We start from the raw sequence: 15,347 nt of genomic DNA, 5'->3' as shown, positions 1-15,347 counted from the left end.
ACTGGTTTCAATTCTAGACCTAGCGCCCGAGGATGAATTCGGTCTGTGAAACTGGACGGCAGTGTTTTTCCACAAAGATATTTTATGAGGTTGCGATCACATATGAAACAACAACACTGATGATTGTCACTTGACTTCCACCTTTGTCATTTCTAGTGTAAAACACTAACAATGTATTACTTTCTCTGTGTCTTCTTATCTATAAAGAGCACCAGAGTATCTACCACAGGGAGTCCCTGTGAAAACACAGGAATTAGTAAGCAGACAGTAAAGAAAAATGGTCATGCTCCTAGTACTATTTTGATTCAGAATTAAAGTTATCAAAAAGAGAAAAAAAAAAAAAAACAACCAGCAAGTTTACCAACACTGAAAAACATACATCTTACCACAGAGATACTAGGTAATTATCTATCCCAAATCTTTCTTCGCTATAAAATATACTTCTACTTTTTACAGAAATTATTAATAGTCAGTAGTTCTCAAACTTCCAAATGCTACAGTCATTTAATATATATTACTTATGTTGTGGAGAACCCCCCCCCAAGTAAAATTATTTTGTTGCTATTTCATAACTGTGATTCTGCTACTGTTATGAATCATAATGTAAATATCTGATATCGAGGATATCTGATATGTGGCCCCCAAGGGATTGAGAGCCACAGGTTGAGAACTGGGTCTATATAAATAGTGATGTCAATTTACAGACAATATTATCCACCAAAAGTTCTCTAGAGATAAAAATATAAAAGATTATCAAGTTCTATGTGATAGGTAAATATATATGTATATATATGTATATATATATATGCATACACACACACACACACACACACACACACACACACACACACACACACGATGTAGTGATCGTTTTCTGCTGTGTTGATACTTGAGGTATTAAGGGACCACTGGGTACTGCACAGGCTTGATAAATACGGTAGAAGCTCAGGAAGCTTTCTCCAGGAAGCCACTTCTGGATCCTCAGAGGCATAGATAATCTCCTTCTCCTCTCAGCTCCTTACCCACTCTATTGAGCCTGCTTTCTGTCACTGTCTTCTACTGCTGCCTGCTCTTTTCTCGTGTTCTACACTGCCTTGCAAGCCATTACAAGGGCTCGGCAACACAATATTCTTGTAATTAACTGCTCAGTGTCTGCTCCCATCCACAGCAGCTGTGCCTGAGCTCCCAGAGGTGGAAGAGAATGAACACATCGGCTCATAGGTGTTACTTCTCACACACCTCCAGAAGCGAGTTCCGTTTAGGTCATAGAAATGAACACACAGAAGACCAAGAAACATCCGAGGATGTCTGAAAATTCCACGGAGTAAAAATAAACTCTATAAGAGGGTTATGAAAAGTCAGAGCTTGTGCAGGAAAGGAGAGAGATCGCACCCTCACCATTCCGGGGATGAAGGCTTGCGCGTGCCTGATCAGGTTGTCTGGTAGGGTGAACTTGATTTTATCCATCACCACTATTGACAAGGGCATGCTAACTTGAGAAGGAGGCAAAATCCTTCAAAGGAACAAAAGCTAGCCAGTCAGAGTCTCCTCAAGGAAGAAACTCTTAAAGTGGAAAGGATCCTCCAGCACACAATGGGCCAATGTGCTCTTCTCCTTTAAGAAAAGGAGCTGGGCACTGCGGCCCCTGCCTTTAATAAGAGCCCCAGGAGGGCGAAGCAGGACGAAGGCCATGAGCCATGCCTGGCAGCTTCACAGCGAACATGTACCAAACACACAGGGAGGCCAACAAGGTGAAGCCAATGAAAAACACAAATACATGATTCTGGTCATACACTATGCTTATATTGCATAAAAAACTGAGTTTGAAAAAATGGATAGCTATGAAACATACTAAAAATATTTTAAAACTGCATTCAGTTTAGCACTAGATGAAACAATACTAAACAAGTGGATTAAAACACTACCTAGAAATTCCCACAGTCCACTGTACATGTAGCCAAAAGTGAACGTGGTGGAGGTTTGATTTGGTTTAAAATGAAAACAGAATAAACAAGTTTTGGTGGTAGCAGACCTAGATTTGGAGTCTGGCTTCACTACTTCATGTGGAATACGGGATAGATTCATCTTTGGTAAGAGTCACGAAGATACGTACTTGGCAGAGCCCCAGAAGAGAGATGAACATTACAGCTCACGGTCTACATCAAGACTCTTGCACCTCTCCTCAACTTTTTTCCTGCTTACATTGCCGAATGCTATTAAGGGGAATTTTAAAGCTTGATCTATAAACCCTTACCAACACTATTTAAAAGAGCAAACTAGTATTTCTCAAGCAGTTCCTATCCTTTTATATGCTAAATATCTACATACACTACCTCATATACCATTTGCAACCTAGAGGACTCATCACTCTCATCAAACACCTTTCAGTGAAAAGGCTGGTGCGTGGCTGGAGAGTGTCCCCAGATACACAAAGGTAAGATGGAGCAAAGCATTTTGTAAGCAGGAAAAGAGAAACCAGAAAACTCAACACAATCACATCACCCTTGTGCCAACGTTAATCTATCTCTGGCCCTTTCATATTTGCTCCTCTAATAACTATTATTCCAGTACCAGAGACAATGTTAGTTAATCAATCCTTTTCCCATTACTCAGGACAGTAGTGAAAGATATTGGTCGATTTCGCTATGCACAGATCTTCAAACCAGCCAAGGATGTCCACAGCATGTACAATCATAACCTCAATAGCAAGTACAGATAACTAAACAAGACAAAATCAAATTGGGTGTACGCTAGCAGTCTTATCAAAGGAAAAACTATGATATCCTTGCTCAGCTACAATAGGACATGGATGTGTGCACATGCACAATAATGCTGCAGTTGTTATAGTAAGTAAATTAGTACACAAATATCTCCAACCCATTTTTTAACAAAATTGACTTTCTTTCTTTAGAATATTTAGAATATATTCCCTGACACTAGCTATTAATTTACTTATAGAACTAAGATGCGCTGAAATACACCACTATGAAAACTGTATTGAGAATGCTTTTTTTTGTTGTTGTTGTTTTGGTTTGGTTTGGTTTGGTTTTTGGTTTTTCAAGACAGGTTTTCTTTGTGTTGCCCTGGCTGTCCTGGAACTAGCTCTATAGACCAGGCTGGCTCTATGGATCAGGCTGGCCTCGAACTCACAGAGATCCACCTGCCTCTGCCTCCGGAGTGATGGAATTAAAGGTGTGCACCACCATCATCCAGTAGCTTCATCTTTGAAATTAAAAATGTTCAGGAAATTTAAAACTAGCTCCCCGTATGTAATCATATTTTGTCATATGTCAGAAATCTCATCTTTTATAGGCTTGTGTACTGAAATGCAATGCGCAAAACCCATGCTCCATGGGACCGAAGAGATTGTAATATCAAACAGTCATGACTTCGTAAGAACTACACCGCTGACTTTCCAAGCCCAGTGAATCACAGCAAGCTCTCGTATATTAGCTGATGGTCACCCACGGTCACATATTTCTCAAGATAATTATCTAAACAAAAAAATCATGCTTTTTAAAAGCTACTTACGACATAGAGTTGTTTCCACATGCTTCCCCAGTCTCTTAATGTTGATGTCATCTCTGTGATAACAGAATCTTCAGTGGGAATAACCATCTCAAATTGTCTGAGAAATTTAAGAAGACAAAACATATGTAAATATGAGAGGCAACAATTCCTCTCACAACTCAAGAAGATAGACTAGGAAAGAGAGCCACTGTGGTACGTGAGTCATTCCACCATACTGGGATAAGAGACTTGTATGAGGAATGGTATAGGTGAGGGCAGTATAATGCCCAAGGGACCAGTCATGTAATCTAGGTCAAGACTGAATGGGGAGAAAGAACATCAGCATTCTATTCCTGTGACAGCTTGACCAGTGGGATATCTTATAGTCTCTCCAAACTCGACAGCTTCAATCTGTCACACAAGATCACTAGTCTACACCAAGTATGAGGAGACTCGTGCCATCCAAGCGCTAAGACCAGAGTAATGGGAGTAGAAGATGCTGTTCAACAGTCTGGATGCAGGGAATATGAATTTGTAAATAACCCATAACTAGAACATTCGCTAAGCATCCCTTTGAACTCACTGACCCCTGAATTGTATTATTTGGAACAAGCCAATGAAAAATAATGCGCATTTTTAAAAACTGTTATCATATAGCACAGCCAAGGTTTCAGAGTCACAGACATTAGAATACACATTGTAGAATGTTCCTCTTTGTGCTTAAGATAACAGACTCTTCTCATTTCTTCTTTTAAGGTCATATACAAGGATTATCAGTCAGGTATACATGGCTGCCCTGAAGAGAAGCACCATCAGAAGATAGATGGGAGGAGCTTGAGTTTGCCCTTTGCTCGTGCTGTTAACATAGAAGGATCTCCCTTTTTCATCTCTAGTTTGTTCTGTCAAGTCCTTTCTGGAATTGTGCAGGTTCAAGAGGTCACATGGTCATTATCATTACTGCCTCTCAGAAATCGCAATTTCAAAGGAGACTGTTTCCTTTATTTCAATTTATGTTTCCGAAGACCAGCATCTCATATGTAAAAGGAAACGACTTATTAAACTCCAAGAAAGCTTTCTTCTTAGCGCAAGGCTAAGTGCTCTGCAGGTCCTTTAGGATTCCATGTCCAAGTGTGTACTGTGCTTTGGGGAAAATTCTCATAACATAAATGCAGAAATTAAAACCTCCCCTTGATTCTCTCCCTAATAGAGCTCCATCTCCTGATAGTTCAGGTTTGCAAGAACCGGACATGTGAATATTTATTTCCCTTCCTTCTAAGGCATAGTGAAGCTGAAACTGTAAAAGTGGGATTTAAAACTGGAAAGAAAGCAAACAGTACTATAAGCCCTGCAGAGGAAACAATATTGTTCAAAGAGCCTACACCTGACACTTCCCAAAGGCAGAATATTTATACTGCTTTGGAAACAGCTGTTTTCATTTAAATGATGAATATTTGGATTTGGAGATTATAAAATAATATTATACGAGGCCAAAGAGGGAAAAAGAAATCCCGAGGAATCCTAGCTGCTGCACTCGACATTTCAAAAGTGAAGACTCAGTTGGGTGGTGGTGGCACGCACCTTTAATCGCAGCACTAGGAGGGTAGAGGCAGGGGGATCTCTGAGTTCGAAGATAGCCCGATCTCAGAGCTGGTTCCAGGATAGCCTGGGCTACACAGAGAAGTACTGTCTCACTGAGTTCGAAGATAGCCTGATCTTAGAGCTGGTTCCAGGATAGCCTGGGCTACACAGAGAAGTACTGTCTCACTGAGTTCGAAGATAGCCTGATCTCAGAGCTGGTTCCAGGATAGCCTGGGCTACACAGAGAAATACTGTCTCAAAAAACCAAAAGTAAAGAAAAGAAAGTGTGGAATCAACAAGGCTTACACAGTACAGAGGCGGCTTCCCTAATTCACACTCCCATTTAACTTAAAGATCCTCGCCATGACTCTACTTAGCTCTGAAGACCCAGGAAAGAACCACGGACAAGTCAATATGTGAAGAGTTCACTTGGGGTTGCCCAAACAAAATATAAAATTTTAAAGACAAATCACCATTTAGGCAGGGCAGCTCTGCTGTATTAATTTCATAAACACTTAAATTAGTGTAGAAATAATCTATCTTAGGAAAGCAGCCTGAAGCTATATATTGTTCAGTTACTCTAGGATGAAGTTTACGTCAGTTTCATCCTAGCAGCCAATCCATCACGGTAAAATAAATTAGGTGATATTAACATCCCAAAGAGCTTTCTCTCAGAAGAACAATAAGTTGGCATTCTGTGTCCTTAAACATAGTTAGGACAAAGTTTTTCTCCCACAGTCCTGGAACTATGGACCTACTGCGCAGTTCATAGACAACTGCAGAAATTCCTTTTTAGAAGAGAATTCACTCACCCTGAGGTCCCACCACTGCATAATCCCCATGATGCACTGTAATGCTATAGAACCTGTAAGTCTTCTGCTTAAATCAAATTCTGGGATACATTTATCCACCACATTTACAGTTTCTTGGGACTCATGAACTGTGGCAGATATAAATGAGTACACCAGGAAAAGCAACAACTTTTGTGTGTGTGTGTATATGGTGAAGATTTGACTCAACAAGTAAGAGCTCTGCTTACAATTACATGAGATACAGGTATAGCCAGAGATCACATGGTGGCTCACAGCCATCCATAACTTCAAGTTCAGAGCATCAGATGCCCAGTTCAGGCACCTGAGGCACCAGGAAGACAAGTGGTGCACAGACATACATGCAGACAAACACTCAAACATATAAGATAAACTTTAAAAACTGAAGAAAAGAAAGGGGAAAAAAGAAAAATTTACTTATTTTAAAACTATGTCCTATGCCCCCTGGCATTGCCTCGGTTAACTGTCAGCAAGATCCAGCAGAATCACCTAAGAGTCTCAGGGAGGGACTGCCAAGGTCAGGGCTGCCTATGACTATGTCTGGGCCTTGGGCGTGGGGTGGTATTGTCTTAATTGATGTGGGACAATCCAACTTAAGAGTGGACAGCACCATTCCCTCAGTTCAGGCCCTAGACAGTACTGAACAACGAGAAAGCTAAGCATCAGGCATGCTTCACTAAGCTGCTCCCTGCTTTCGGCTGCCAATCTAATGCTATTAGCTGCCTAAAGTCCCTGAGGCTAGGATCCCACTTGTCCTCGTCGATGGAGTTCTCTTGGAACTCTGAGCTACAGGAACCTCTTTCCCCTTCCACTGCTCTTGTCAAGGAATTTTATCACAGCAAAAGAAATGAAAGTAAGAAACTACTAGAGCCTGGGAGCTCCTTCATCCTGATCACAATGTAGAATGGAGGATGGGTGGCCATGGCAAAAGAGACAGGGGAGCCAGACTGGCTTCCAGGAAAGGCCGCAGGGACTTGTTCAGGGGACCCCTTAAAGGGTGGCTTGGACCAAGACAATGTGTCTATGGTACAAGGCCAATGACCTGTTGATGTTAATTCACCGAATGCTTTACAGAAGATGAATGTAAAACCATCCACGTGACTCACATCTCTGCAAACATTTTGGTGAAATTTAAAATTTAAATATATTATTTACTGTGCTTTTGAAGTTCAAATAAAAAGTTGCTATTTGCATAAATATGTAATTTCTATCGCAGAGCCTGAATATTCTGGCCATAAAATGAAAATTACACTATAATTCACAGCTGATTCCTTGTGACATTGGCACCAGATACATGTGTCAAAATCTACCCCAGAACAAATTATTTACTTATACTAAGTATGCAGCACCATGTCCTACTGTGATATTCCATAGGACCTCATTCGACTGACATTATTCTAACTGCTGTTTCCAGTCGGTTCTGAAGCACACTGTAACATATTTTAAAATACTTAAGAAGTCCTCAGTGATCAATGAGATCCATCCAATAAAACATATCAGTCAGGAATGTCAGATGGTCTAATTCTGTGAAACTAGTTATTTAAATATCATGCTGAAGAAGCACACAAACATTTAATGCATAGATTTTAATCAAGTTTATGACTTGTGTTAGACTAGGTTTTTGACAGGATATGATCTGTAGGTCAAAAAGAATAATAATGTGTGAAGTTACACAAGGACATGGTGTTGTACTCCCTTCAGAGAATAGCTGGGCTTTTCCTGTTTTTATGTTTTTAAAACAGAGTCTTATGGCCCTGGCTGGCCTGGAACTCACTGTGTAGACCTAGTGAGCCTTGGACTCTCCTAAGTGCTGGGATTAAATATGAACTAACCAGCTTTCATTTTATTTGTTATTGTGTGTGCATGGTGTGTGTAAGTCACACACATGTGCTGTGACACACACACAGGGGTCAAGGGACAGCTTTGCGTAGTCAGTTGTCTTCTGACTTTGTGTAGCTTCCCCAGATCAAGCTCAGATTGTTGTGTTTGCCCAGGAAGCACTCTACCTACCCAGCACCATGTTAGCCACAGGTTTCCCTTCTCTACAACCAGTGGTAAATTAAGGAAGTTCTTGGGCATTGAGACTACATGACTCACAGTGTTAGAGGCTCTGCTGGGCATGAGTCTGTAAACAGCCAGAAACAAAGAAGAACCAATTTCTATTCTTAAAATTAAACAAGTTTCACAACTGATGCACAATGAAAAACCATAGGACCCCAAGCTTGCTCCTGGGGCCCAGCACTCAGAAATGAGTTCCTTAATTGTCTCTGTTTGCTGCCTTAGCATCTCCTTATCAAACAACAAGGACCATGCTTTGTTCTTCTGTAGTTGATTTTGTAATACAATTTCTAAGCCTTTCAAGTCCCAGAGAGCAGCTGTGGCAAAACCTTCCACCTATGAATACAATTCATCCTTACCCTTTGTTCTTTACACAGGCATTTTTCAAGTGAACATAGCTGGAAGGAAATATACCCTGGAAGAGAAAACAAGAAGGTTATGGTCTAGCTGTCTCTTAAGGCCAGTGGTTTGTAAGCAGGATGCAACACACAGTTACAACCATGTCAGTTATCAGGAATAGCAAGCCTTCAGCACACTCTATGGGCTAAATGAAATGCAATGTGGCATAAATCATCATTTTATAACACTAGTTACAGCCATTACACATTTAGAGATTTTCTAAATAAAATTGAAAAAAAAATCAAATCTCACTCTGTAAATACATTCTTATTGTTTATCTTTGCAAGAGTCTTGCAGTGTAGCCTTGTCCAACCTGAAATTTATTTTCTAGGTCAGGTTGGCCTTAAACTTGCGACTGTCACACAGCTATCCTTTCTCAAAGCTGACTTATGGCTTTGGGCCATACCTTGGTCATCTTAATACATATGTTTTTAATAAATCAGAAAACAAAAAAATTCAATAATTCTACATAACAACTGTGGTTTATAAAAGAGGGTAAAACAACACCTATGATGTTGTTGTTTGGCTATATTTTTTGAGACATGATCTCACACTACAGGCCAACCAGCAAGAAACTCCCTAAGCTGACCAGATTGTCTTTGAACTCTGCAATCCTTTTCCCTCAGCCTCCCAGGTACAAGGACTACAAACATGTAACATCAGACCAGGCTGAACGATATGTTACAGTGAATAATTTTAGCTTACAATAGAGCTCTGGAAAAACATTTGTGCTATGGGTTCGATTCTTGGGATTAAAAATGAAAAAACTGGGACTGGAGTGATGGCTCAGTGTTTAAAGGTGCTTACAGCTAAGACCTGTCTCAATTCTATACATTCTACAATAATAAATAGGAAGAAAATGCTTTATAACTTTTTTCATAAAATTTATAGTTATTTCAATATAACAGCATTAACAAATAAAGCAACATTAGTAGAGAAAAGTTAAAATAAAAATCTACGGGATGAGATGAAATTGAAAGAGAAATGATAATTAATTTTTCAGAAATATGTGCTAGATGAATAATTAAATATCAAAACTATATTTGCATGTGCCTGAAGATGTCCAAAAATAAAAAAAAAACTTTAGATGAAGACTAAAGTATCAAAAAAAATTAAACTTATATGCTCATTTGTCCCTTAGGCATTCCTTGAGACTGATTTAAACTAATAAAATGAAGTAATTAAACACAGCGGATATTCTAGCACAAGCTACATTTAAGCAAAGAGACAGGCAAAGGAATTTAGATTGCACTTTGGAAATCAGAGATTTAAAATAAAAGAATGACGTGCTGGAATTATTAGAGGAGCCTGCAAGATGGGCATTTGTTGTCCAGCCCGGCAAGCTGAGTTTGATCCGTAGGAACAGCATGTTAGATGGAGAGAACCACCTATGTACCATGCTATGTGGGTTTGCTGCTCTCATACGTCCATGTAAACACACACACACACACACACACACACACACACACACACACACACACACACACCGATAAAAATTTTAAAAGGTAATGATACAGTAGAATATGGAAACATATTCCAAAGCTACAGATGATGAGAATAAAGCTATAGTAAAAATTACAGTAAAAAGTCAAAACTAATCCAGATGAAAGATAAAATGAAAGTTACATTGCTCCCTAAGGGTTTCTCTAAGTATAGCAATGACTCTTAGGATCTTCCTTGAATGGCAAGAAATATGAACGCTTACAAGTATTCCTGGTTCAGCCCCATTACCCAAGGAACCCTTAACACGACAGTAAAACAAACTTGTGTATCCACGCCAGCATCTTACAAACAATAATACAGGAAATTGAAAGATTAAATATCACTACTACATATTTCTTTTGGAATATATTTCTCCTGCCTGAATTTTAATTTACCTCACTGGGAAACTAACACTTCAAAAAAATGTGTTTATATCTAATAAGCTTAAGAACTTCCCAGTATAATTTTCAGAGGCTTTAAGGAATTATGATTTCAGTATCTTACCTTAACTTTAATCCCAGTTCAAAGGATTTCCCAAATTACGAAAATATGTATTACCATATTTGGAGCCTAATTAAGAGCTCAACTATAATTTCAATTGTACAGCAATTTTTTTTTTAAAGAATCCTCTCATTACAGTTAGAAATAAGAGTTTTTACCTTGATATTGGGGTTTTTTAAGGCAAATCCTCTGTACCAACCTGTGGAGAAATAATAATTGATTACATTTTAATACATAAAGCATGATGATATTAAAGATAACAAATTATAACAAATGGTACTTTCTTTGGTGTTAGAATTTTAATCTTCCTATGACTATTCTACTTATAAATACAGTGATTCTAGGATTAGGCTAGGCATCAGATCAATTGACCCCAAGTTTAAGCATTTTCTTTATATTCTTTTTTATTAAAACTGGACCAGAAATTTGTATAAATGGGAATAAGGGCTTGGATCAAAAGCATTGGGTTTAAATAAAGAAACCCACTGAAGTTTACTAGCTAATTTTTATTTTGTTATATTTCACAATGGATGTTACAAGGCCTAAGATGGCCTTGAACTCAGAGTCTTCCTTCCTTAGCCTCCCAAGTGCTGAACTTAGTTATGTGCCACCAAGCCCAGCTTATTCTTTCATCTGGAGACACTTTACCTCCCTGTGCCCCATTTCTCCCCATTTTATTAAGTGCCCCATTTCTCCCCATTTTATTAAGGGCCACACTATGTCTATGGGATGTCTACGCAGATATAATGCCACTTTAAATTCTGCCTCATGAAAAGCACAGGTTTGATTGCCAAGGAACAGTGCTTGGCCAGCACTGATGTAGCAGATGTGTGTATACATAAACTCACCACCTGTGACAATGCCTGGCCAACAATGTATACACAAGCCCGCCACCTGCATCAGTGCCTGGACAGCAGTGGTGTAGCAGATGTGTGTATACAGGAGCCCACCACCTGCATCAGTGCCTGGGCAGCACTGTTGTACAGATGTGTGTATACACAGGCCCTGCATCTGCCATTAGATCAGCCTCACGTCCTAAGAGCTGCTATGCAAATGGGCTTGTCTACTCTTTATCACCATACTATTTGATCAACATAGTTTGCCACAGTGTCTACGATGCTTAAACTCTGTATGAGCCTGAAGTAGTTTTATAGTGCCACTTTTGAGGGAGAATTCTCTTTTTTAACAGTTTAAACAAATGTGTGTATACTTTTTTGTAAGTGCAGAAGCCATTTTCTTATTGACAGGAAATTATTTGGTCTGTAGAAATATTCTATTTTTGACTAATTAAATTTTTGAAAGCAAATGTTTGAGTTGTATATTATACTTGTTTCATATATATATATATTCCCCTCCCCCCATATCTAACCATCTAACCAGCAGCTCTAGTAAGGAAGACTGGGCTGGAAGTGAAAATCTCTGTATTTCAGGGTTTATTAGCTTTTCTTAAAAACAGATCTAAGACATGTATTGATTTGTAATAATTATTCTAATAGAATTGAAAGTGTCCTGATAATTTCAAAAATGTCAGACAGATCTCTGTATAATTATATCATGCAGAAAAAAGTTTAGAATACTATATTCCAATAAATATACACCCTGTTTCTATGCACCAACTTAAGGACAATTTTATATTTATATATGAAGGAGAAACAGACTGATTGCACTCAGTAATGACACAAGAATGCTTATTATATTTTGGGATTTTTCAATTACAGTGAACAGAATAAATACCCACATGTCATCAACATTTAAAGCCAGATTCCAGCTAAATGTAGTAGTTTCATTTGTTCAAACACAATTTAATGCCTGATGAAACATTGTAAGATAGAACATTATCCTATAATAAATCCCTAGAGTAAAGAAGCCTTCTAAAAGGAAGTGGGTATTTTTTTTAATATACTCATGACATTTTAGTCATTTTGTTAAAAAAGAGATGTAGACAATTCATCTGGGATCCTTTCAAGCACTGAGATTTCAAGTTAGATCTTACAAGAATGGAAGAATCTAAGAATAGATAAGGCATTTTTAATGAGTTACCTGTTACATAAATTAATAAAAATCACACAGGATCCTACAATGAAGTCTGCCAATGTTTCAAATTCACTGGATAAATTTTATTCTAAACTTGGAGAACACAGACTTCAACAAAGCCAGAATGGATCTGACCAGCCCACCTCGGTTTCTTACTACTCAACCTCAGGGCCACCATCCTTTGAACTTCAACCTGAGGCACACTAGTTATGAGCTTGCACTCCAGTGTTTGATCTCCAGGGTTTCAGCAAAACCGTCAAAGCTGGAGTTAATCATGAATCCCTACCAACAGTGCTTTCTGCATCTCCATGTAAGGACTAGAAGATGATATATTAGGAAAAAATATAACCAACTTAAGAAAATATTAGTTTTCCTATAATCACATCAAATAAGTAAGGAACGGGTTCTGACAAAAAAATAGTTTGCTGTGAATAGTAGAAAGGTTTCCGACATGAACAGACAGAGTTTTGAAGGGTCATGAAGAGTCCATGGGATGAGAATCTCTTCCTACGACTTTCAAGCCATAACTGGGAGGTCACTGACCATCGCACTTCTCCAGGATCTGAACAGTATCTCCAATTTCCAATGACAGGCCATATGGGACGGTGCCTCGAAAACTGGCAATAACTGTAAGAAAGGAGAGAGAGCGTAAGGAGGCAATCGTGTCAGTTAGAGCAGCTACGCTGCTTACAAATAAACATTATAGCGCAGGGAAATGAGTGTACGCCTGGTGTCATGTCACTCTTTGATGTTTTAAAAGAAGAATCATTAAAAGCTTGTTTATCAACCCCTTGGTCAAATAAGCACTGTGAAGATACATAGCAAATATACAGAATACACCACAAGTAGTATATAAAACACCAAATCTATTGCTGGTAATCTATAAAGGCAGCGATATCGCTTGTAGAGGTCCTTGAGGGACTGTGTACTACTATAAGCCCTACTGCATTCACTTCCTCCCTCCAGGTGCCCGGCGCGAGTAACAGATGTTACTCATAAATGACATTGACATCACATACTCAGCACCAAGCTGGGGTTGACTAGAGTCTATCCTGCTGTGTTCTCTCCCTGAGAGTGTAAACTTCAAAAGAAAGGGGATGCTGTCTATTTGCTCACTCTCATCCCTACAGCCAGGCCACGTTTATGGCATACCAGCAGTTGTTCTTGCAGTAAAATCAGTGGTGACGTTTTATTTCCCAATGACTGAGCCATCCTGAGAGCTAAACACTCGGCCAGAATTCCCACATTCCTTAGCGCCTCAATACTTGCAATTGAGGGCACCATTAATTATAGATTAGTGCTGTAGACAAACTGGTTTCAGAAACACTGTGCAGAGCAAGGCAGACTAGGGTGTACCACCAAGTGGAAGACAGGCACCTAGATGAGTCATTCCAGCTACCCCACGAGTGAGAGTAAGAACGAAGCTCAGAGAGCTGAGACATGTAGAAATGAAGAAAATAAATCAAAACACCCAGAGAAAAGGTTACCACCCACAAAAGTTAAAAAAAAAAAGACCATGTAAACCAAAGCCAAATTGTAACTTGTGTCAGGTTGAAGGGATTTTTAAAAGGGGAAATTTAAATTTTATTTATAATTTTGTTGCAGGAAATAATGTATAGATATAACCTAAATCACCAAGCAAGGTTCTGCTATTTGGGGGAATATATTTGAAAAGACTGAGCAAACACAGGCATCTGTCAAAAAAGAAAAAGACAAAAAGTACTAATAAGGTAAAGAAAGGACTTTTGGAGATGTCTCAAGCCCTTTTATGATCTCAAAACAAAATTAACAGTAGAAATCAAAATACAGGACAGAAAAGCACAACCCAAAGTAGCACAAGATAGATGAAAATTACAACGCAGAACAAATTTAGAATACTTTATGACTAAGGACAAACACTAGCTTATTACGTCATTTTCTAACTATAACAGTAAATACCATAAGACCTCATAGTAATGTTCAAGAAAACATTTGCTTGAGAATCCAGAGTTCACGAACCTTGAAAGATAAGTTCATATAACGTTCAGATACTTTTAAGAGAATGATCATCGAACAGACCTAAATTCATTCTTATTTAGAACTCTCCAAAACAAATCCGCACTCAGATCAGACTTCTCTCCTTGCTGGGTAACCATATACCTCATGACAGCCTTCCTTGACTCAACTGTACCCTCTCGCCCCACATTGCATGCGTGAAGGAACCAGAGTCGATCCGTCTCATCATTTATGTCCCCAAGGTTTTGGATGACGCACGTGGGAAAATCGATACGAATATGGTGACTGTCTCTCGGTTCAAATAGCCTGAGGTTTAGCAAGTGACCACTGAGGGGATGAATGGAATGATGACCATTCTGTAAAATGTTTTGGCCTGAAACCATCGTGTTTGTTCCATTGCTTAGAATACGATTCTAGCAGTGCTCAACTTTCCAGAATCAACCTCTGTTACCTGTGAAAAGGCATTCTCTCAAAGAAGCTATTTAAACTGGTTTTCTGGGTTCATAATCACTTTTTATCTAATCTACAGGAATCACCGCTCCCCACTCCCGCCCCATCACAGTTCCCTGGAAACTACCAGGTAGTATGAATTTAAATCTTAGCTCGACTGGTTTTCTCCCTTGTTGGAATCACATGGAGTCAATTCCTTCGTCCAAGCTCCTGGTGCCCGCTGACTCCAATGTCATGAGTGTCCTGGCACATGAATGGAGTGTGAACAGCCCATGGGCCCGACGACAGGAGGATGAATGAACCATCAGGAGACATTTCTAATGAACGCACTTCAGGGACACCTGCCACAGCAGCTGACCAGTAAGCAGTCAAGAGTAGACCACAGAGAAGAAAAGCACTTTCAGGAGGCTAGCTCAGGGCAGCACTCTTGCCTCTGCACGCTGAAAGGGCAAGCCGTTGTTTTCAGTTTCTGAATACGCACTGCCGAGCCCCGATCAGTGTTGCCCATCG

General features: G+C 39.2%; 1 protein-coding gene across 7 annotated transcripts in view; it reads right to left on the bottom strand.

Annotated features, from left to right (window-relative positions):
- The window catches only part of Dock4 (dedicator of cytokinesis 4), a 396,334-nt gene that overhangs the window by 199,298 nt on the left and 181,689 nt on the right, over positions 1–15,347 (bottom strand). For all 7 annotated transcript variants that reach the window (XM_087554065.1, XM_087554063.1, XM_087554067.1 and 4 more), the window contains 4 exon segments: positions 12,936–13,019; positions 10,517–10,557; positions 8,336–8,391; positions 3,532–3,628 (listed from right to left, as the gene is read on the bottom strand). In XM_087554065.1, the coding sequence (XP_087410191.1) occupies positions 3,532–3,628; positions 8,336–8,391; positions 10,517–10,557; positions 12,936–13,019 (278 nt within the window).

Source organism: Rattus norvegicus, chromosome 6, assembly GCF_021556685.1.
Source record: "Rattus norvegicus strain SHRSP/BbbUtx chromosome 6, alternate assembly SHRSP_T2T, whole genome shotgun sequence".
NCBI lineage: Eukaryota > Metazoa > Chordata > Mammalia > Rodentia > Muridae > Rattus > Rattus norvegicus.
Note: the sequence above shows the minus strand (reverse complement) of the source record. Positions and strands in the feature narration are given on the sequence as shown.